Source organism: Antechinus flavipes, chromosome 1 (assembly GCF_016432865.1).
Source record: "Antechinus flavipes isolate AdamAnt ecotype Samford, QLD, Australia chromosome 1, AdamAnt_v2, whole genome shotgun sequence".
NCBI classification, from domain to species: Eukaryota; Metazoa; Chordata; class Mammalia; order Dasyuromorphia; family Dasyuridae; genus Antechinus; species Antechinus flavipes.
This window is the reverse complement of record NC_067398.1, coordinates 57,440,082-57,463,852: the sequence shown is the minus strand read 5'-3', so window position 1 is coordinate 57,463,852 and position 23,771 is coordinate 57,440,082. Positions and strand designations below refer to the sequence as shown.

General features: G+C 37.9%; 1 protein-coding gene across 3 annotated transcripts in view; it reads left to right on the top strand.

Moving 5' to 3' along the window:
- The window catches only part of MGLL (monoglyceride lipase), a 187,432-nt gene that overhangs the window by 78,048 nt on the left and 85,613 nt on the right, over window positions 1-23,771 (top strand). For all 3 annotated transcript variants that reach the window (XM_051983241.1, XM_051983257.1, XM_051983248.1), the window contains one exon: window positions 2,641-2,747. In XM_051983241.1, the coding sequence (XP_051839201.1) occupies window positions 2,641-2,747 (107 nt within the window). The remainder of the gene's footprint in view (window positions 1-2,640; window positions 2,748-23,771) is intronic.

The window sequence follows — 23,771 nt, the reverse complement described above, 5'->3', positions numbered from 1 at the left end:
ATGTGGGCTATATTAAAATAAAGGTCTTGGGATACATGACTTAGGTCACTCAAATCTTGGTGAAAGGGATATCAGTTTCCTGATATCCTGATGATAGGGAGAATAAGCTTTCTGCCTCCCACCTATCTGAACAAACATAATGAGCAGGGATACACTCATTAGAATTTCTCTTACTGTCTGATTAGATCTTGGTCTGAGTAAGTCTTTAAGAGAAATTTCCACACTTGTTGATTTCTGGGAAAAAATAGAAAATTGGTCCTAATACAACGATTAGTTATTAGATATGAGAGAAATACTCATTTCTCACAGTCCTCAATTCCTATCTCCTCACCCTTCTCACACAATCCAATCTGTTGGCAAGATCTGTCAATTCACCTTGGCACATTTCTCCAATTCACCCCCTTCTCTTCTGGGACACTGCCTCACTCCAATGCACCCCTTCACCACCTCACACCTGGATTATTGCAATAGCTAGTGGGTTTGTCTGTCTCAAATTTCTCCCTTCCCACTCTAGACCATCCTCCTGATCTGATCTAATAGATCTGATCATGGCACCCTTCCTCCCTTCTCCACTCAATAAACTCCAATGGTTCTCCATCACCTTTAGGATCAGATACAAAATGCTCTATTTGGCATTCAAAGCCCTTCACCTCCTTCCCTCCCACTTTTCCAGTCTTCTTATACTGCACTATTTGACATATACTCTTAGATCCAGTGACAATGACTTTCTGACTGTTCCATGAACAAGACACTCCTGGAATTACCACTGGCTGTCCCCCATGTGTAGAATATTTTCATTCCTTTGCTCAACTCACTGACTTTCCTGGCTTCCTTTAAGCTCCAAGTAAAACCTTATCTTCTACAGGAAGCTTTCCCTACCCCTCTTTAATTCTAGTGTCTTTTGTCTTTTGATTACTTCTTATTTATCCTACATATTGCTTGTTTGTACGTGTTAGTTTTCCTGCTTGCTTCTCTATTAGACTGTAAGCTCCTTGAAGTCTTTTTCCTCTTTTTATATCCCTAGTGCTTAAGAAATGTTTATTGATTGATTGAATTTATTTTTACTTTAAATTGTCATCATAATCATTTATCACTATGTCTGAATTCCAACTATCATCTCTGCAGCAACTATTGAAGTTTTAAACTTTTCTCTTTCCTAGTTCAATGACCCTAAGCTTCATCACATTTCCCCAAATTTTAGTTGTGAGAAAACTGTAACCTTTCATACAGGTGTGAAATTTGTATATTCTCTGCCCATTGCCCTACCAAACTTAAGTGATCTTCCTTCCTTAGGTTTTCCTAAAGTGTTTTTTATTTCCTCTCATGAACCATAGATTCCTAGAGGAGAGACTATCTCATATTTCATCTTTTCCTCCTCAATGTCTTGTCCCTAGCAAATACTTAATATTTGTTTAGTTAAATTGAAATCCAATGCTTGTTATCATCTTATTCCCAAAGGACTTTAAAAAATCTTGGTTTTTCATGGTCTTAATAAATTAAAACCAATCTTGGAAATGGAAGATGGTTCCTTTTTATTTTGACTACTCTTTGCTCCCTGAATACTGTCTCTCTGATGAACATCTCCACCTGAATGTCTCATCATTCAGTTATGTAGTGCTGTGAATAAAGAGGTGGCCCAGAGTCGGGAAAGACCTGAATTCAAATCTGGAAATATTAACTAGCTGTTTGACCATGAGCAAGTTATTATATCTGTTTGCTTCAGTTTCTTCAACTGTAAAATGGGAATAATATCAGCATCTATCTCACAGTGTTATTGTGAGAATTAAATCAGATAATATTTGTAAAGTACTTAGCATGTCATGTAGTAGGTGCTACATAAATGCTTATTCCCTTCCTTTCCTTTCCTTCCCCCTTTATCAGAATCTCTAACTTAATGTGTCCAAAACAGAACTTGTTCTATTTATTAAAAAAAAAAAAAAAAAACTCATCCCCCCTCCAAACTTTGCTAATCACCATCTTCCTATTTATTCAGGTCCACAGTCCTGTAGTAATTCTCATACATTCTCTTTTCCTCATTTCTATCTCTAATCCAGCCCAATAATTCTTCCTCCATAATATCTATCCTACCTGTCTTCTGTCTACTCAACAGAGCCCCTACTTTAGTTCAGGCCCTGATCACTTCTTGCTTGAACTATAACACTAGCCACCTAGTACCTCGACAAAATTCTATTTCCTCTGAAAATAGTTTAATGATTATTAGCAGAGAAGAATAGTGTCATCTTTAACTTTGCTAGAATGGTCCTAATGTTGACCATTAAACTTCATCATTGAATTTTTCCTTTTCTATGATGACTTTTTTTTTAATATTGATGTAGTAATTTATATAAGATTCTCTTTCTTTTTTGGTCTCTGCTTGCTTTACTATTTGCTTTTTCTTTTAGCCCTTCCCTTGTTTCTCTGAATAGTTCATTTGTTATTACTTATAACACAGTAATGTTCTATTCCATTTTTCCATCTTGCTGTTTTCCACTTGTCCTAGAATCATCATGTGCTATCAGCAATCCTCTCTGTTTCCCATCTAAATCTTTTCAGTTGTCCAAATTGTTAGATGTTGTTTGAGCTCTACTCCAACCAGCCACAATTCCGTCCTCACACTGTGTCTCTTGATCTTGTTTTCAGGGCTCTCGTGTTTATCTGTCATGGTGCTGGTGAACACTGCGGCCGCTACGATGACTTGGCCCAGATGCTGACTGAACTTGACTTGTTGGTGTTTGCTCATGACCATGGTGAGTATCACAGAACAATCTCTGGGACAGGGGGGTGAGTCACAGTCTGTACTCCTTGCAGTTTAGCAGTTTTTGGATTTCCCTTCCTAGCATTATTTCATTTCCTCTCTCTTCCTTTTTTGACTTTTTCACTTTTCTGTTTCCCATTGGAAAACACAAGGACATTTTAGTGTGAAGTTTGCCCTTGGGAAAAAAAAAAGTTTAAATGAAGATCTCACTGTCTGCTTACTATGGCTCAGATTCCCAAGTGAACCCAGAAGACCAGGCTCAGGCTTGAGTCAGAGGGCCATATGAGACCATCTGCTAGCTTTAACACAAGCCAAATAGTAATCCCTGCTTATGTAATATGCTTTTATAGCTTTCAGAATACTTGCATATGCACAATAGACCTTGACTTTCTCTTTCTTGGAACTTCAAATTATTATAGTGACAGGTTCAAAAACAGATTAAGGATATAGCCAAGTTTAAAACACCAGGGACTCAGGAAACATCTAGTGCTGATAAGATTATACCTGCCAAGGCCACATCAATCCCCAAAGAGGAGAAAATTCTGTTCCTATTAATCAGAGTTAAGTGGGACATACTGCTCTCTCATTTCATGCCCTTACACAGAATCACAGAGTTTGAGAATTGGAAAAGATCTCAGTGGTCTTGGTCCAATCCATATCAGTAAATAATCTCCATTCTGACCCAACTGATGGATGGTCATCTGGTCTGGGCTTGAAGATCTCCAAGAAGAAGAGCCCATGGCTTCTGAGGTCAGCCCATTCTACTTTATCCTGGTGTGGATTATTAAGGAGTTTGGGTTTTGCTACTGTCTTGACATCAGGCCTAACTGCTTCTTTGTAACTTGTATCCATTGCAAATATACACAAAGAAACTATGGCTAAGTATAGAGATACTTCAATGGTTCCATGGTCAGGTTCATAGCCTAAGAATCATTCTTGACTGCTCTCATTGTCCCTCACCTCCACCCCCACCTCCCATGCCCAGTAAATTGGGAAGTCTTGTCAGTTCTGCCTCCATACATTGTCTGTCCCAGATTTGCCTACTGACTGCCTTCCACTGATATGCTGGGATTGACAGTGGAAGGTCAATTCAGCTTCAACAAAGCTTTCAGAGAAAGAAACCTTGTGTTTGATTTGATTTTAAAATATAGGACTAAGTGGTAATGTGCAGAGGAGCTTTCAGGGGATTGGAGATAAGGGATTTTATGACTGTAAATAGAAGAACAAAAGGTGCATTAGGAGAGATAGATGCTGATCTTGGCAAATAAGAAGCTTGGTCAGGAGAGGATATTCCACATAAAAGACTAGGAATTGGGTTTTTTCTGCAAAGAGATCTTTTAGTCTGGATAACAGTAAATTTTCTTATAATGGAGAATACAATATTGACTAAATTTATGTTGTTTTTGATACATAAACCAGGACTACTTTTAAAATAGCTTATTGATATTTACATTTGGGTTAGAATGTAATGTAATGTTGGGGGAGGTAGTTATCTAGCATTAAATACAGTAAATACAAGGACTGTTCTCCTATAAAATGGACACTGATCAATGTGTACAAAGGTTTCTGATCACTGTGCAGTTCAGTTCCATTCAATATGAATGTATGTACCTACTATGAGCAAAGAGCAGCTAGGTGGTGCAGTGGAATGAACACCAAATCTGGAATCTGTAAGATTCATTTTTCTGTATTCAAATCTGGTCTCAGACACTTACCAGCTATGTGACTCTGGTCACTTGACCTTTTTTGCTTTAATTTCCTCAAAGAAAATGGCAAATCACTCCAGTATCTTTACCAGGAAAACCCTACATGAGATGATGGACATGACCAAAAAGACTGAACAAGAACAAACTATGTTGCTGCAAGGCACTGTGGTGGATGTTGGAGATAGAGTGACAAAATAATAAAGAATAACCCTTGTGGAAAGACTACTGATAGAGTTGATTTATGGGAATTATCAGTCTTATATTCTCAACTAAAAGGGAGAAGGATAGGAGGAAGCCCTGAAAGTAATAACACCATCATATCCTTGAGGCACTTGCATGATGGAGTGCTCACTTGGAGTAGACATAGACTTAAGTTCAAATTTTAACTCAGACACTTATTGTGTGACTTAGGACAAATCATTGAAATTCCTTCAACCTTAGTTTTCACTGAGACTGAAGATGAAGACAATAATAGTATCTACCTCATAGGGTTATTATCAGGATCAAAATGAGATTTTATATATATATATATATAGTGCTTTGCAAACCTTAAAGCAAAGCTCATGGTTCATGACCCTATATGGGGTTGTATAACTGAATATGGGGGTTGTGAAATTATGATTTATTTATATAAATAATAATTATTATATTATAATCATAATATATAAATATAATAAATAGTGATTTATTATCTGTAAATGTTTGATTTGTCTACCTGTTTTATATGTCTATATATCCTGGGATCATGTAAAAATTTCTTGGATGAAAAGGGATCATGAATGGAAAAAGTTTAAGAAGCTCTGCCTTGAAGCACTATATATGCTAGCTATTATTATTATACCCATGTTACAAATGGGGGAAAAGAGGCTAAAAGAAGTTAGCTAAGTAACTTGCCCATGATCACACTCCTAATATATCTAGTTATAATGTCTAAGATAAGATTTGATTTGTCTCCTGACTCCAAGTTTCATACTCTGTATCATTCTGCCTCTCATTGATGCCATAAAAAACCTGGGTATCTCCAATTATAATTTCAGATACCTCAAAAAAAATCATATCATTTCATTACTGTGAGTAGTCCCACTACTAGCAAAGAAGTCAACTCTAAGTCTTCTCAAGATGGTCTTGAGAAGGCAGAAGATATTCATCACCCAGTGATTACCCTTTGGTGACTTATCTTGCTAATTTTGGCTTAGTTGTTCCTCTGATGATGAATACCCAGGTTATTACCAGGCCTCCCCCAAAAACTTTTCTACCTTGGCTGGAAAGCTCTGGCTCTGCCAAAACTTCCTCTCTGCTGAGCATAAGTAAGCCTTCAAGAATCTGAGATCAATTTCACAACATATCAAATACTGAGAGTATAAGGTTAGGGGAGAAATTCAATTAAATCTCATGTCAAGCTTCCTTTGATATATTATGATAGGTACTCTATGCAGACTTAGCCAACTTCATAATAATCAAGTAAACTTGGCTCTCTGATCTCTTCATCTCACAACTTAGGGACTCAGTATCTTCATCTGTCATATGATGAGGCAGAGGTCTGAGCTGTCTCAGATAGACTGTTATGAAAGTGCTACATTTGCCAGTGGACCTTTGAAATCACAAGTGCCAGGCTTTTTACAGGAAAGAAGAAAAAAACCCAGCACCTTTTGATGTTCCAGAATAACATCCAAAAAGGAGTCACTGCTTTGTGTGGCATTCTAAAATATAGTGCCCTTCTTTGCTTAATCAAGCCCTTGGTTTACCATGTTGCTTATGGTGATTCATTGGTACTCTCCTTGCCAACAGCATGAGGATGGGATTTAATTCAAGAAATGAACAAGGGAAGTTTTGGACCATTTTTTCTCATTTTGTGTGTAGCCTTTTGTTGTAAATAGAAGAGGGATAGTTGTTGCTTGCCTAGTGGGCAGGAGAAGAGCATTTCAGTGGGACTTCTGAATGCTTTTGAGCTAGAAAATGTGACCATTGAAGATCAGTGAACTTTGATCTCCTTTTTTTTGCCAAGAAATCTCAGTTATTTGGGGATCCATTGTTTTGTCATTACTACAGTGCCAAACTTTTTATTTGTCACATGTAGAGTTGGACAAAGTTGTTGGGCAGAGATCTTTTCCCCTTTTTGGAGTCTGATACGTTTTGTTTGGGTTTTTCTTGATTTTGTGACACAATAAATATTTTTTTTAAGAGAGAAATTATATTTGTAAAAAGGTTGTGATATTTTGCGTGGAGTGGTGTCATCTGGTCTTTAGTACCAGAGGAATTGTTAGTCTGCATCAGAAGAAGAATCCAAATAAGTGTTCTCTAAATCAAGGAATTCCTAGGTCTATAGCACTCTGTTCTACTTAACGTCTTTCCCCCAATCTGCTCTATGGCTTATGTTTAAAGTGAAATAAAATCAATTGAATTTGAGAATCTCAGGTATTACTTATGATGATTGGAGACTCTCCGAGAATTGCAAAACCTGAGATAAAAATTATTGAATATCTCATCTTAAAGGCACTTCATCCAGTGTCATGTTCTGGAAAATTTTCTATAGATCCAGAAAACCCAACTTCCATCATAAAGCTCTGCTGCAGATTCCATTTATCACTTTTGAGCAACTACTCATGAACGTGCCTCATTATACTTATCCCTAAAATGCAGCATATGGACTAGTGGATAGATGATCCTTAAAGTTCCTTTTGCTCTGACAACCTATGTTTTAAAGTTCTCCCCAATTCTCACATTCCATATTCTAAGATCTCTCCCAGTTCTGACATTCTGTGCTCTAAGATCTCTTCCAGCTTTGATACTCTATGTTTTAAGGTGCTACCCCCAACTCTGACATTCTGTGTTTCAAGATCTCTCCTAGTTCTGAAATTTTGTATTTTAAGGTCCCTCCCAGTACTGGCATTCTAAACTTCCAGGTTCTTTCCAGCCTTCTTGTTCTGCATGTAAGGCAGGCCTGGAACATGACTGGATCAAATGCTCAAAAGTGGAGCAATGGGTTGCCTCTGCAGGGTTGGTAGGCTTCCATTCACTCTCTTGAAGCAAAAGCTGGATGACCACTTGTCAGGTAAGCTATAGAAGAGCTGTCTCGGTCAGGCAAAAAAGCTCACTAGATGGCCATTGAGATACTTGCCCCACTCTGTGATTCTGACATCCTGGGATCTGAGGATTTCAGAAAATACCCACATTTTTGATTGAGTTGCTTGTTAACCCATCAGGTTGTGCTATAGATGTTAGTCTTTACTACACAGGTTCCCAGGCTTGCAGCTGGAGGCATCTTTACATTTAAGCTATTTTTATAGATTAGATTAGATAACAGAACAGTTCAGAGACTGACTTTATCCCTAGCTGAGTAAAACCAGCTCATGTGCTTTGTACTGGGTCTCTCCTTCCCAGGGACTGACACTTCTCAGCCCCTGCTCATCACAATGTAAATAAAACACCCTAACTGGTTTCACTGAAAATGGTGATTTCAATTCATAGGGTTATCGTGAAGATAAAATGAAATAAAAGCTATGACTATTTTCTGAAAAGCAAAAAAATACTCAAAAGGGATGGTTGGATTGTTTCTAAAATTCTGATAAAACCCATGCTAACATATTTTAATGTTCTGCGTCCTAACACTATTAAATGGCAGGGGCATATTGGTTTGAGGTCAAGAGATCTGAATTCAAATACATGCCAGCTAGTTCCCACCTGTGTCATTTTGGACAAGTTAACTGATAGATCCTGGCAGCTCTAGGATCTTAGATTTAGAACTGGCAGGGACCGTGGAGGCAGTTTACAGATGAGGCACTGAAATTAAGAAGGAACACACAGCCAGTTAGAAAACTAGCTAAATCTATCTGATGCTTAAGTTCAGCACTCAATTTTTTTTTTCAATTTTATTGGTTTTCTGTTTTAAAATCATTATATAAGTGATGTAAAATCATTTATAAATTATATAAATTTATATAAAATTGCTTATACAAGTATGCCTTTTCTAGAAATAAACTTTTTCTTATAACAAGAAAAAAGTTGGACAAAAACAATGAATACACTCACCATGAGTGACAACTTATACAATATTCTGCCTCTATACAGAGGGGGTAAATAGGTTTCATTATCAGTTCCCTGAGATCATCTTTTTGTTGTTATTGTTATGGTTGTTATTCTTGTCTTTTAATCACTCAGAATTGGGCTTCCTTTTAATCAACATTATGTATATTATTCCTTTGGTAGCACCAATAATAATTGGTAGCACAAAAACACTTTGTATTACTATATACAATTCTTCCCATTCTTTCCCTAATTCCTTGTATATGTCATTTTCTACTGAATTCTATTATATTTATGTGCCATGGTTTGTCAGCCTTTTCCACTTCAATTTTATTATTTTATTTTATTACTTTATTACTTCCAAAAAATGATGGTGTGAATATTTTGACACATGTTACACCTTGTTTCTATCATTGACTTTGGAGGATTCAGAGACTTCACTGTTGCGTTAGAAATCTCGTGGGGATATGGTAAGTGATCAACTTGTTTTTTATAGGATTGAGCATAGTATTTTGGATAGTCACTAATTATGCGACCATGGCCACATGGAATTACATTATTTTTAAGCTGTATAAGGCTCAGTTTCTTTCTCTCCATTATGGGGCTGCCTCACTTGGTTATTGTGAGGTAAACTCTTTGGAGATTTTATAGTGCTGCAGAAATAAGAGTTAATATTATTATGATTATAATTATTTCTTGTTTCCCAAGAAGTCTTGTTCTATCCTTAGGATTTTAAGGAGTGGGCATCTGGTCCACCAACATTTCATTACTAAAAAGATGAATATTTCCCCTATGTGTACACTTGCATTTCTGTGCATTTATGTGAGAAAGATAGAGACAGACATGGAGACACAGAAATACAGAGAGAACAAAAGAGGAAGAAAGAAAGATTGAAGATCTACCAATATATAGCATTTTTCTCATGATAGATGTTCTAACATTCTAATGTGAAGGTTAATTCCATTATCCTCTACCAACCTCATCATCATCATCAAAAAGTAGCTCATTCAAGTCACCCATTAAACATTCATTAAGTGTATATTTGTACAATATCCTGCAGCAGGCACTGAGGGAGAGATATAAGAAGATGTAAAATTCAATGTGTTCAATTCTAATAAAGCTGATTAAAAACTTGTAGAGAAATAAAAGTAAGAAATACTATATAAGCAATATGGTTAAAAAAAAAAAACTCATTAGCCTATAAGAGAATAAAATGCTTTGAGGTCAGATGTGGGAGAGAGGACTTCCTGCTGGGAGGACGATATTGGAGAGGCTTCCTGGAGGGAATGGCATTTGAGCTGAGTCTTGGAGAACATTAGCTAGCTAGTATTGATATAGCTATCCATATTGTCTCATTTGATTTCTCAATAACCCCATCATATAGGTGCTATTACTATCCATATTTTACAGATTTAAAAAAAAAAAGACAAATTAAGTGGCATAACCCAGGCACACACAGCTAGTTTCTTATGTCTATGTCCAGCCCCTCTATCTACTGATAGAGATGGTATGAGGAGAGCCTTCAGGATATTCTAGTAGCATTGGTGCTAGGTGCCCTACAAAGAGATCTGCAAAGACAGCAGCTCTTGTTTGAAGAGGGAGAGAAGATTTAACCGACTCAGAAAGGAAGTCTTAAACAGGACTCTGCTAGGAAAAGCTTTGGGGCAGGGGCAGGAGTTGCAGATACAGCCTTGGAGCAGATGCACCTGAGAGAGTTTCAGGGAATGAAGTGGGTTTTTACAGGAGCAGCTCTACAAGGTTTGGGGGGTTAGTAACAATCATGGGAGGTAGGTGGTATTACTATCTCTGTTTTATAATTGAGGAAACTGAGGCAAACAGGTGATAAGTGACTCACACAACTAGTAAGTAATTGAGGCAAATTTGAACTCAAGACTTCCTGAGTGTTTGTTAAACACTCTCTTCACTGCACTAGCAGCTGCCTGCTAGAGAAACAAAAACAAAAGCAGAGTTTCTCCCCTCAAGGAGCTTATGATATAGCTTATTGTAGGATTTCTTTAAAATAAAAATCAAATTTTACTAAATTAATACATGATTTGGAAGTATGGTCTTAGAAGACATATCTCCCTGATTTCAAATCTGGCCTCAGACACTCTCGAGCTGTGTGACTCTGGATAAGTCACTTAAATCTGTTTGCCTCAGTTTCTTCATCTGTAAAATGAGGTGGAGAAGAAAATTACAAACCACTCTAGTATCTTTGCCAAGAAAACCCAAATGGGTCAGGAAGAGTCAGACACGACTGAAAAACAACTGAACAATAACAACCTTATTTAACAGACCTGGGTCCCAGGTGGCAAACAGACGGGTCCTTTAGCACAAGCCCCAGAAATAAGATGTCACAGTCAGTTAACTCTCCTCCCAGCTGCTCTCTTTCATTCATTCCTTAGCAGCTCAGCAGACCTTGCATGTTCATTTGCCTAGCACTTGGCAGGGGTCATGACATTATACCTCTCATCTATCTGGGGGCATCTCCTACCTAGAATTACCTGGGTCCCCCTTTCCTGTCACACCAGCCAAGCTGAAGGTGTCCTAAGGACACAACTCATCTACTGAGACAAAGGCTTTGAACTTCCAGCTGGAGCTCCAGGGCTTGTCTCCCATGCACCTGAGGCAAAGAACAGAGAGCAGTCATTTCTCTGCCTACATGCCCGATCCACTCCACTCATGTGTGGGGAGTGTGACCACAATGAAACCTGATTTTTAAATTAGGGAGGGAGGCCTTTTGTATTTGAACAAAATAACACCCAAACCTTTGGGAAGGATGTCTTTATCATCAGCTTGGGCACTAATTAATATGCAACTGGATTTCAAGGTCTGTCAGCAAGTACTACAGCCTGCTATATTATCTAAGCCATATAGGCCCCTCAGAGGATTTCAAAGACATCTGCCTCCCCATCCCCACCCCCATCCCCCTTGCAGAGTACAAGGTGAAGTTCTCTATCATTTTGTGGATGAAAGCCCCGATGAAAGGCAGAAAGCCACTAAGCTGGAAGCAGAGACCTGAATCTGATCTGTACTTGTCTCTCCATATCATTCAGCCCCTAGAAGAGAAGTTTCCAAACTTTTAAAAAAATAGGTTCCTTCCCCAATATCTGCAAATCTAGGGACCTCTTTGGGGTGCTTGACAGTTAAGTCTCTCAACAGAGACTGGAGGGAAAAGATGTTGCTGCTTCCGTACCCTTCCTCTTAGAAATCCTGATGAACCAAGAAGAGGTGGGTTAGCCAAGAAATGGTTTAGAAGCACAGCAACAAACAGATTTGAGATTTGCTGGTGGATTGAAGGTTATTAGTAGGGAGCTCCTAAGGTAAGAAGGGACCTGGAATTTGAAAACCTGAGTAAGTTCAAATGCTGGCTGCCATTTTCTACCTATGTGATCTTAGGCAAGTCCTCTGAGTCTGTTTCCTTTTTGTGTAAAGTGAAAGGGTTGATCTAGATGGATTCTGAGGGATTTTTAGCTTTAAATCTATGTGATCCCCTTCCAGCTCCAAACATAGACTTGGACTTCTTCTGCTGTGACGCCTGCAGATTTTCCTACTGACAAATAAATCTTATTACAGCTGTGTCTGAGAAGCCAATTTAGGTAACATGCTCCAATATGACCTGAGGGAACAGGGAGAAAATCTGGAAGTAGAGGCATTTAAAGATAAGAAGCTAGTGTTAGAGGAGCCGGAACAGGGCGTTTTCTAGTGTTTTGGTATTCAATGAATAAAATATGAGCAAGATGGCATTACATTTTTGCATCCAGTATTTTGAAACCAGTATTTGGATAAATTTTGGATTAAGATCCCTTATCTGGAGGCAGAGGACATAGGCCTGAGTGCCAGTTCTGCTACTTATTACTGTTATGGCCTGAATTGTTATGCCCTGAATAAAATGATTATAGCCACCACCCCACCCCACCCTTCCTTGCCTTTAGGACTGGGAGAATTGAGTCAGGAAAAACCCTGAAGCTCTAATTACATGCCATTGTGTCATAAACTCCAGTTGCTTTATTTTAATCCTTGCTGGAATAATTCCCTCTCTTTTTAAGTATTGCCCCTCCCCTTGCTGTTTCCTGTCCACGACCTTGTTATCTTGATCCCTATCCTGTCAGAATTAAGTTATGATCCTTTCTTGGAATTATGGCTTATCCATCCTCCCAACATCCTTGCCCCCCTTATCTGCCTTTGTTAAACCCTAATTAGCTAAAACCCTATATAAGTTCCCTGCCCTCAGTTTCCAGGGGCCGGAATGATTTTGGATATGAGTCCCATCCAGTTGGCTAGCCTAAAACTCTCCACATTAAAAGATTAAAAAAAAATCTCTGGCTTGCCTCATTTTCTCTGGTGATGCTAGGTGAATCATGAATTCTCTGAGCCTCAGTTTACTCATATAAAATAAAAGGGATGGACTACATGAGTTCTGGGATCACTTTTATATCTAAGTTCCTGAAAGGGAACGCATGAATAGAAAGCAGGATTTTCATTTCCCATACATAAACCAAGGTTAGTTTTTAAAAATTTTTACTTTTTTTTTTTTTTTGAGGTATTATAGATATATATTGTTCAGATTTCAGGGGCAACATTAGATGTACCTTGTAGGTTTTAGCCTATGTACAGATTTATCCCGAACTGATTTTATTTTTGAAATCTCCTGGCACCTCAAAAGGACAATATCCTGCAAGAGAGCATTAGAATAGAGCGGTTCTTCCACAGGAGTTTTGATATCAATAGAAAATAGAATCAAATTTGCTCAAATTTGCTCCATAAGAACTTAAAATGGACCTTTACAAAGATGTGGCTGGTACACAGTAGGCCCTTTTCAAATGTTTTTTGAATTCAATTGCCATGAAATTATATAACATCAATCATGGTATTTGGTTGTTGTTTTGTTGTTGTTATTGTTGTTCCTCTGAATCTCTGAGACTACTCCTAATTTGTTCTGGCTGTACCTTGCTTGTATATGGATGTTTTTCTGTTGTCTTCCCCCCTTAGTCTGTGAGTTCATAGAAAAGGGGATTGGTTGATTTGTTTTTGGTTGTTATTTTATTTTCTTTGTAAGCTTGGTGCTTAGCACAGTACCTGGCACTTAGTAAATGCTTAATAAATGTTTATTTATTGACTAACCCTGAGAATCCTCTTCCCTGGGGTGTTCTTTCTCTTATTCATGACTTTTTCTCTGAGACCAATTTTTTAGGAAGGACCTCAGTCCTGCTTCTCATTCCATTTTGCTTGTCACATTTCTCCCTCAGGTCTCCTTCTACTTCTTCCCTACCCCCATCCCCCTACTTTCCATTATGTACTGTCATCCCCCATTAAAATGTAAGCTCCTTGTGGGAAATGACTGTCTTGCTTCTTTGTATATACATCCCCAGGATTTAGCACAGAACCTAATTTATGGTAATTGTTTAATAAATGCTTACTCATTCACTCACTCTACCAATCTGTCTTCCTCTCTAATCTATCTACCTATCTATTCATCTATCCCTCTTTTTTTCTCTCTTATCTATCTATTCCTTCATCTGTCCATAATGTGTATATATATATATATACATGCATTTATCTATCTCCCTACTTACCTGTCTATTCATCCATCCAGGTATCTGCAGTCCCCGTGGCTATACAGATCCTCAGGTTACCCTCCCCCCCAAAAAAAAATTTTCCAGAAGCAGTTCTTCTTGGTATTCTGGGATATTGCTTAGCTTGATCTCTGAAGTGCTTGCCTCCTTTCTTTCACTCACCGTGGATTTCATAAAAGCACTTGATTGCTTTAGAAGTTACAATATGAACATTGTGTTATTCATTTATGAATCAGGCATATTATTTACTTGGCTTCGTTGAAGTGACAAAAAACTTGTAGCTCTTTTGAGAACCGTAGTCAAGTTTGCAGGATGAATACTGAGCCAGGAATTAATGATATAAGTTTTGAAAGCAAAATGAAGGCGTATGTAAAGTCAGCCCCATGTTCGCTTTGTTCCCATAATGAGGGTGCTCGGCAATTTGTCACCTGGTTAGTTATCAGAAAGACACAGCCCCAGATGAGGAGCGCACAATGATTCAGATGGTCCATAGTACCCAAGTACTTCAGGCTCTTTGGTAGAAAGGAAATCTGGGTCATTTCATATCTCTGGAAGAATCAATTTGTCCTCATTCTGAAATATTTAAATGAGCCACTTGTAGAGAAGAATCTGAAATTGCTTACATCTTGGGAAGAGTGTGAAAGGAGGGAATTGGCTAATGCCGAGGATAGCATTTCTTCCCAGTACTTAGTAGAGATCTGGGAATACATGGGCACCAGAGAGGCAGTGTGTTGGGGAAGAAAGAGTGCTGGAGTTGGTGTCAGGAAGAACTGAGCTAAGATCCTACCTCCGAAACTCACTGGGTGGTGAGGCAATGTGCCTTACGTTATTGAATCCTAATATCCTTATCTGTAAGAAGAAAGAAAAGAAGGAAGGAAGGAAGGAAAGGAGGAAAGAAGAGAGGGAAGGAGGGAGGGAAGGAGGGAAGGAAGAAAAGAGGGAGGGAGGGAAGGAGGGAAGAAAGAAAAAAAGAAAAGAAAGAAAGAAAAGGAGGGAGGGAAGGAGGGAGAAAGGATGGAAGAAAGGGGAAAATGGAGGAATGGAGGGAAGGAGGATTGAGGAAGGAAGGAAGGATGGACAGATTTATTAAGTGCTTACTATATATACTAGGTACTGTGCTAAATGCTTTACAAAATCTTGTTTGATCCCCACAACAATCCTGGAATAATAGGTTCTATTATTTGTTTTACATGTGATCAAACTAAGGCAGACAGAGATTAAGTGACCTGGCCAGGATCAGACAGGGATCCTGCGAGTGTCTGAGGCTGGATTTGAACTTTGTGATTCCAAGACCACTGCTCTCGATCCAGTGTGCCACCTCTAATAGTTATTTCACTTTGTTCCAAGACTCAAGTTGAACAAGATCTATGTAACCTCAGCAGATTCTCTAAAAATACTTTGTAAGTGTCAAAGAAATATATAAATATAGGTTATTATTAACTAGTTTAAAAGCAGTGTGGCTTGGCACAGAGAAGCAGTTGTGACATATAGCTAGCCTCAAAGCCAAGAAAGATGTGGGTGAAAGTTCTTCCTCAACATATACTACCTAAAGGAACTTGGGCAAGTTACTTAATGTCTCAGTGTCCTAGATAACACTCTAAGACCATAAATTATAGAGAAAATGCTGACCTGCATTAGTAAGGGGATGTCCTCACATGGGAGTTCTTCATAGCAAAGCATTTAGGTGGCACAGTCCCAACTCCTATGACCTGGCAATTGAAAAGTGTGTCTCTATATCCAGTGGTTACCTTTGTTACTATTCTCAGTTGCTAATGGCCAAGAGACTCATACAGGCACAGAATCTCAAAATTGGAAGGAGCCTTAGAGATTATTTGACTCCACCTTCATAGCATGGCTCCTTTCTACCTTTCCAGTCTTCTTGCACTTGATTTCTCCCCTGGCACATTGTGTTCTGGTGACTGTAGCTTCCTTGCTGTTCTTCACACATTTTATCTTCTACTCTGCAATTGCATTGACTGACCCCTATAATAATCACAATATACCTCGTTAAGCCCTGGCTTCCAACTAAAATCCACTTCCCTCAATAAGTTTTTCCTGATGCCCCTTAATGCTTGAGCCTTTCTTCGGTTGAGTATATTCAATTTATGCTGTCTATATCCTCGTGTATCTGCCCCAGCTTTTCTGCAGCTCAGAACTCCTGTGCCCAAGAAATCCCTCAGCTTCAATCTCCTGTACTGGCCAGGATTACAGGCATTCACCACTATGCTCAGCACATTTCATGCTCCCATATTTTATAATTATTTTTATTTATATATAGTCATAGCTATTTGTATCTTGTGTCCTCCCCTCCCATTAGACTATGAGTTCTTTAAGAACTGGGACTGGTTTGGTTTTTGTTTTTCTTTTTATACTTAGGACATAGCAGGTGTTGACTTGACCCATCTGTCTACCTGAAACTGGTTCATCCTCTATAACCCAGCCTCTTAAACTGTGGGTCACAACTCCATATGGGGTCTTGTGACTGAAGGTGGAGGTCTCAAAATTATGATTTATTAGCAGTAAATTTTAATTTGTTTATCTATTTTATATACCTACATCTCTGAGGTCACATAAAAATTTCTCAGGTTGTAAGTGGAAAGTTTAAGAAAAAGCCCTGCTCTGTTATATCTCTTAAAGTCACCATGTATCCACTCCTTGACCTCTTTAAGTTTCTAATTAGAAAGTAGTGTGACTTATGAGGAAGCAAAGAAAAGATGAACAGCTCTGAACATCATGTACAGTATTTATTATATAGCCTTTCTTGAAATGGAAATTATTGTTTCATATTTTGAATCCTCTCATGTTCTACTGTGGACATGACAATGTTTTTTTTTCTTTTGTATTTAAGTTTGAAATATATGTGTTATCTATAATATGTATATATACATATGTATGAGTTCTCTGGCATATATATATATGTATGTATAATTTTTTAAATAAAGTATTGTGGCGAAAATACAGAGAGGTTAGATACTGGAGTCAGAAAGACAAAGGGTCAAATCCTGATTGGCACATTCTGGGTGAGCAAAGGCAAGTAACTTGACCTCATAGTAGCCTGAGCAACTCTCTTAAGATTAAGTTGCAGATGAATTAATGATTTGCATAAGTGGAAGGAGCTTTCACACTGAGAGCTCCCATATTAATGAAATCACAGGTCTAGATTTTTTTTTAAATAGGGAAAGAAAATATTTCCTATCTTTTTAGTATTCATATATGCCTCCAAACTCTGATGCCTCTTATAAATTCTCAGCAGGGAGGAAATAGACCAAATGAGTCCTTTTCACCCTTTGTTCTGTGGGCATCATAGCTAACATATATTTCCTTTTCTACAAGAGATGTGTGTGTCTGAGAAGTTGACTATGTGTAAAGAAAATGTCCATTAAAACAATTCCTGTCTTCTCAGGGATTTCCAACATGATTTCCGAGGGGTTTTTTTGCATCTCTTGTTCTCTCCTCCTCTAATTAGCAGAACAGGAATCAGAGAACTCAGAGCTTTCCTGATTCCAGGCCCAATACTCTAGCCACTGAATCACCTACCGCCTATTGTTGTTTTGGAAAAAATAAATCAAAAAATATTTTTATAGTGCCTGTAGGTGATGCAATAGTAAATGCACTTACTGGCAAGAAAAATTTGTTTTCAATATAATTCATCCTTTCTTGGAATCTTTTATTACCTGTTCCAGGGAATGGACCTTTATTTTTTTCTTTTTGAGGCTTCTGGGTGTATAAAAACTTGAGCTTATTGTCCTTATTGGTTTGTGTTTCTGAATTCGGGAATGTCTTTAACAATTACTAAGTGACATTAGATAGCTGCAAAATACACTTGAATTAACCTGGCACATCTGCTGAGCTCTAGACAGTTTCTAAATTTAAACAATCTGAGAGGCTTTGTTACATAATGATTAACTGACTTTATTTCACAAATTTCCTTCATATAGGCTAGAAAATCCATTGGGGGGGACCCCAATAGCTTTGTCATTAATGGTCTAAAAATCTTCACTGTATCCATGCATGTTGACAAGTGTAGGGAATAGAGGGGGAGGTAGAGGGGGAAGATTTATCGCAAATAGAAGCTGGTTTGTTATTTTTTTCCCCTGTTGATTAGAATTAGAGAACCTTGTATGGAAAGGCTCTTAGAGGAAAGGATGTTAAAATGCATACCCAGAAGGAAGCATGAAACATGGAACATCAGAACTCATGTTAGAACACGGAATGTGCTTAAACATAACAACAAATGCCTGTAATCTCTGCTACCAGAGGAGGCTGGGGCTGGTGGATTACCTGGGCACAGAGTTGTGAGTTGTAGAAAGGCTAGGGCAGCAATATGGTGAGCACAGGAGTTCACCAGGCTGCATAAGAAGGACCCCGTCAGAAACATTTTATAATACAGTTGGTCTTTTTCACTGCATTTCCAGCCTGGGTTAGCTGGAATATTAAGTCTGAAAAATAAAAGGCTTAAACTTAGGAAATTTGCCCTTTGCCTCACCCATCCCCGAAATGGAAAATCAAAATTACTCCTGGCTAAAGACTAAAGATCTTCATCCCAAACTGATGGAAGAGGTAGAGGAGCCTGTGTTTGTAAAATACAGACTGATGAAATTGCCACGGGAAAGGCCACATGGACATATCAGACTTGAAAGCAAATACCAAAAGCCTGACTCATGCTAGAAGAAACTGCCTTTGGGGAAGCATAAGCATGTTTTATATTTTGTGAGTCAAGACCTTTATGAAGTGAGAGATCAAACAGCATGTGACCAGGAAACCAGCTAGCCCACAGAGAACTAAAAATAAAGTCACCAAGACAGTTCAATGCTATGTCTCTAGTCATCATTGAAAACCTCAAACAAGTCTTTCCCATTTAAATAGATGCTTGGAGTTGGAATCCTCGGATCTAGGGTTCAAAGCTCATATTTGTCTCATTCTTGCTGTATGGCCATGGGCAAACCATTCAACTTCTTGGGGGCTCCATGTTCTCATCTTTATAATGAATGAGGGAGTTGGACCAGAAGATCTCAAAGGTCTGGAAAGCGGCTGGAATGCTGTACTTGGAGCTAGGAAAATGCGTTCACATCCAGCCTCAGATACTCATTGGTGCCATGACTCTGGGCAGTTCACATCTCCCCTGTCAGCTAATCAGTCAGCCGCCTAATATTTATTGAGCATCTACCATGTGCCAGACACTGTGCTTAGTCCTGGGGATTAAGGGAGAAATCAGTGTCTGTTCTGGAGGAGATCACAGTCTGAAGGGGAATACAACATGCAGGGTATGAAAGCACAAATAAGATCTATACAGAATCCTTCTTGCACAACTTCAGTTGGGAAGGAGGTGGAGATAAGAAGGGAGGGTGTTTCAGGCTTCTGTTTTTCTTGTGCATAACATGAGGATGATAATAGCACCTACTCTAACAGGGTTGCTACGAGAGTCAAGTGAGATGACATAAGTGAAAGATTTCACAGTCCTTAAAGTGCTATATTAATGTTGGCTATTATTATCAAATCTTGTGATCATAAGTATACCAACTTAGGGAAGGAAGCTCAAGTGAGGGGGATGAGCAGGGATGTAAGGTGGAGCAATCTCTAGATAGATTTGGAACACTCCATATCCTGTGAGATTTTATGGAGTCTGAGTACAATTATTTGGGGAAGTTCAGGAGAAAACCCTCATTCTCTGGTCATTTGTGAGGTAACAGGAAGGAATTTTGCCCCAGATCTCAAGGAAAACAACTTAATCCCAGTCCCTTAGCTTCTCTTTTCTATTATATATATATATGGAAAACAACTTAATCCCTGTCCCTTAGCTTCTCTTTTCTATTTTATATATATATATATATAATCCCATATAGCAAGCAAAGATGTTTAACAAAGTAAATATGTAAAACGATAATCAGGGATGCTGGAGATAATTAGTTTAGGCAATAGAATACCCAAGATAAATCCCAATGGAGCTCTTCAATCCAAGAGTAAGATCAAATTTAATTCACCTGTTTTCTTGCATGTATTTGATCTCCTAGGACTATCTTTCAAGAGACTGTCAGTCTTTTGGAGGAAGATAGGAGAATAACATGGAAATATATCCTAAAATTATACCAAATCAGAGAAAATTCATTGTGGCAGAGAAGGTACCCACCTGGATAGGTAGAGGGAGATTTCTCACTGTACCAATGAAATCACAAGTTCAGTTTTATATATCAAATATGCATATACATATATATGTTTGTTTATATATACACAATACATATATACATATACACATGCATGTACATACACATACACACAATGTGGAGCAGGAAATGGCAAACCACTCCAGTATTTTTGCCAATAAAATCCCATGGCTATTGTTTGTGGGGTCATATGGAATCAGATATGATTGAATGACTGAATAATAACAACATATATATGTGTGCAAATAAGTGTATATATATATATTACACATGTACATTTGTATATACACATGAATATATGTTTCTTCTACTGAAATCCTTCTCTGAAATCTCTTGTCGTGGAGATAAGATATACTTTAACTATAATATATATAGACAGCATATACTTAGAGAATTGCCTAGACTCCTAAAAATTCAAGTGACTTGCCCAGGTCACACAGTATGTGTCAGGTGTTTTTAGCTCCAGGGACAGCTCTCTGTCCCCTGTACCACGTTGAATTCTCCTATATTTCCTATGTATATAGATAAGTACATACTCTATAGATAATTAATACTTATAGAACATACGTTTATTCTAGTATATCTACAATTCATAGGTTTTAAATATATTTCTTCTCCTGTGGTTCTGCTCACAATGGTGCAACAGAACAAAGTTTCTTAAAATATGGGTTAAGGTTGCAGAACTAAATATGAGGGTCATGAAAATTTTGGCAACAGTGATAGGCATTGAATATTTCACCAATTTAATTCTTTATTTAAAAATAAATAAGCACATAAATCCATTATTAGGCAAATTGTCTTTTGTTTTTAATAAATGGTAAAATTAAATGAATACTAAAGAATTGTTTTAAAATAAATTTCTGTGTGACTTGTTAATAGTAAGCATTTGATTTGAATACCTATTTTATATATTGTTATGCCTAGGATTGTGTAAACATTTTCTTTATGAGAAGGGGTCCTGAGTGGGAGAAGTTTAAGAAGCTCTGCTGACTTAGAACCAGGAAGATCTGCATTTTGAGTTTATTAGGTGTTCACATCTAATCTAGCACCTTTATAGTGAATCCTTAAGAACAGGGGCTGCACAGAGTAGTAAACCAGCCCAAATTGGAAATGGAATGGATCCAAGCTTCTGTATCAATTAGCAATAGGGTCAACCTGTGAACAGAGGCTGCACTTCCCACCTGGGCTATAAAAGGAGACCCAGTCTCTAAAAATCATATGGAAATTTAACCTGTAAAAGAGAAGATTAAAGGGGATATGGCAGCTGCCTTCAAGTATTTGAAAAGATGTTATATAGAAGAGGATTAGAATTTTTCCCCGCTTAGCCCCAAAAGGCAGTTCTAGAAGGCAACAGGCAAAAGTTGCAAAGATGCAGATTTAATCTTGCCATAATTAAAGCTATCAAAAAATTAAATAAATGGTCAATCTTGGGCAATAGTGTATTCTCCTTCATTTGAGGTCTTCTCACAGAAGCTGGAAGATTTCTTGTTGAGAATGGTGCAGAGGATTTTTGTTTTTCTTCCCAGGTTATTTTTACCTTCTGAATCCAATTCTCCCTGTGCAACAAGAGAACTGTTTGGTTCTGCACACATATATTGTATCTAGTCTATACTGTAACCCATTCAACATGTAAAAGACTGCTTGCCATCTGGGGGAAGGGGTGGAGGGAGGGAGGGGAAAAATCGGAACAGAAATGAATGCAAGGGACAATGCTGTAAAAAATTACCCTGGCATGCGTTCTATCAATAAAAAGTTATTTAAAAAAAAAAAAGAGAGAATGGTGCAGAGGGAATTTTTTTCATTTATGGGATGAACCAAATGATCCCTGAGATCACTTCCAAACCTGAGATTAAGTGATTCTGTAAAGTTGTGTTGGAGATAGAGCTACTTAGCTAAGTAGTCAAAGGATAATTTCCATTAAGGCAATCATGTAAACCTAGGTTAATTTAAAATTGTTTTCTTTTGGAAAAACTGCTGCAGTACTTTGTAAGTCATAATTAGTTTCTTAGAGGCTTTAGCCTAGCTTGGTGGTAAGAGCACAGGATTGGCAGCCAGGAGATCCAGTCCCAGCTCTGCTTTTCACAGTCTCCATTCTTCGTCTTTATAATATGTTAAAAAGATGATGCTGTTTAACATATATTGGACTATTTGCCATCTAGGGAAGAGCGTGGGGGAAGGGGGGAAATTGGAACACAAAGTTTTGCAAGGGCTTATGTTAAAGAATTGTCCATGCATATGTTCTAAAAAATAAAAAGCTTTAATAAAGAAAAAATAAACAGAATGTGGAAGGGACACAGAATAGATGAACAGAAACAAACAAAAAAAGATGATGTCTAAGATATCTTCTAACTCTAATATTCTATAATCTAAGATTCTCAGTACTAACTTTGGATTCAAACATTGTATATTCTAAGGCGCCTTCCAACAACTAGCATTCTAAGTTCTAAGGTCTCTTCCAGTTCAAAAATTCTGTAAAATGCCAGTTACTTGTGCTCTCTTGGCTAAGATCTAGCCTATATTTTTAAAATTTGGTAGACTCCTATGTTAGCTATTTTTGAAGAGCCTGATTTTATATTGATTTGCTCTTCAGGTAACTCTTGGTTTCTGAATCAAACAGCCTGGACAAGAACAGCAGCATTGTCATGGCTTTCCATATGAACAGATCACTATGTGCAGTCTGGATAAATGGTGCCAGCAGCAGCCTGCTGAAACAGCCTTCCCTCCTTATGCAAAAGTCCCTGGAGCTTCAAGTGGAGATTTTCTGGTTCCCAAAAAGAGTGCTTAAAAAAAAAAGCCAGCCAAGACAATTTGACTTTCTTTTTCAGGGACAGATTGAAAGCTCTGCAAAGCAGCACATTCCCCTTAGAAGGCAACCTTTCCCTCCTGAATCCCTAAACAGCTGACACAGTAATAAACCACAATCCTTTGGGGAAAAACATACTTTGTTTAGCAAATTGATAGGACAGTGAACCTCGTGTTGTTGGCTTCAGTTTCCATACCCTCCTGTGGGCGTTCTGTTATATAACCATCCCCCAAAGCTTAGAGTTCTCAGTTCATCTATCATTTGAAAAATCACACTCCCATTGGTAAAATACAGTTGATGCTCCTTGTCAATATACATTTTACTTGATTTTTTTTTTCTCAAAAGATTGAGGTGTTTAGGGAGTTCACCAATGAGCTAAGACTGTCAGAACTAGAAAGACAAAGCCCAGATGTCTCTTTTCCCAGAACTGAAAATAAAGGAATTAATCCTTCTGCCCTGGTAATTAATAATAATAATAATAATAATAATGTATTTCCTTGGTTGTTTCATGAAGATGTCATATCATCAAGGAAATCATTTGGAGGGTTTTTTCAGTGTAAATTTTCTTCCTTTCCAAAAAAGAATGGGGATATTAATGATTACTTTTGGGATTCCTGCTTGAGAGTAAAAAGGATAATAGTATAAAATAATGGATTTGGTTTTGTTGACTAAGGTGCTTCTTCCTTCCTCATAGCTTAGATGCAAGGCTCTTTGCTTGTTTTCTTTGCTTGTTCCTTGATGATCCCA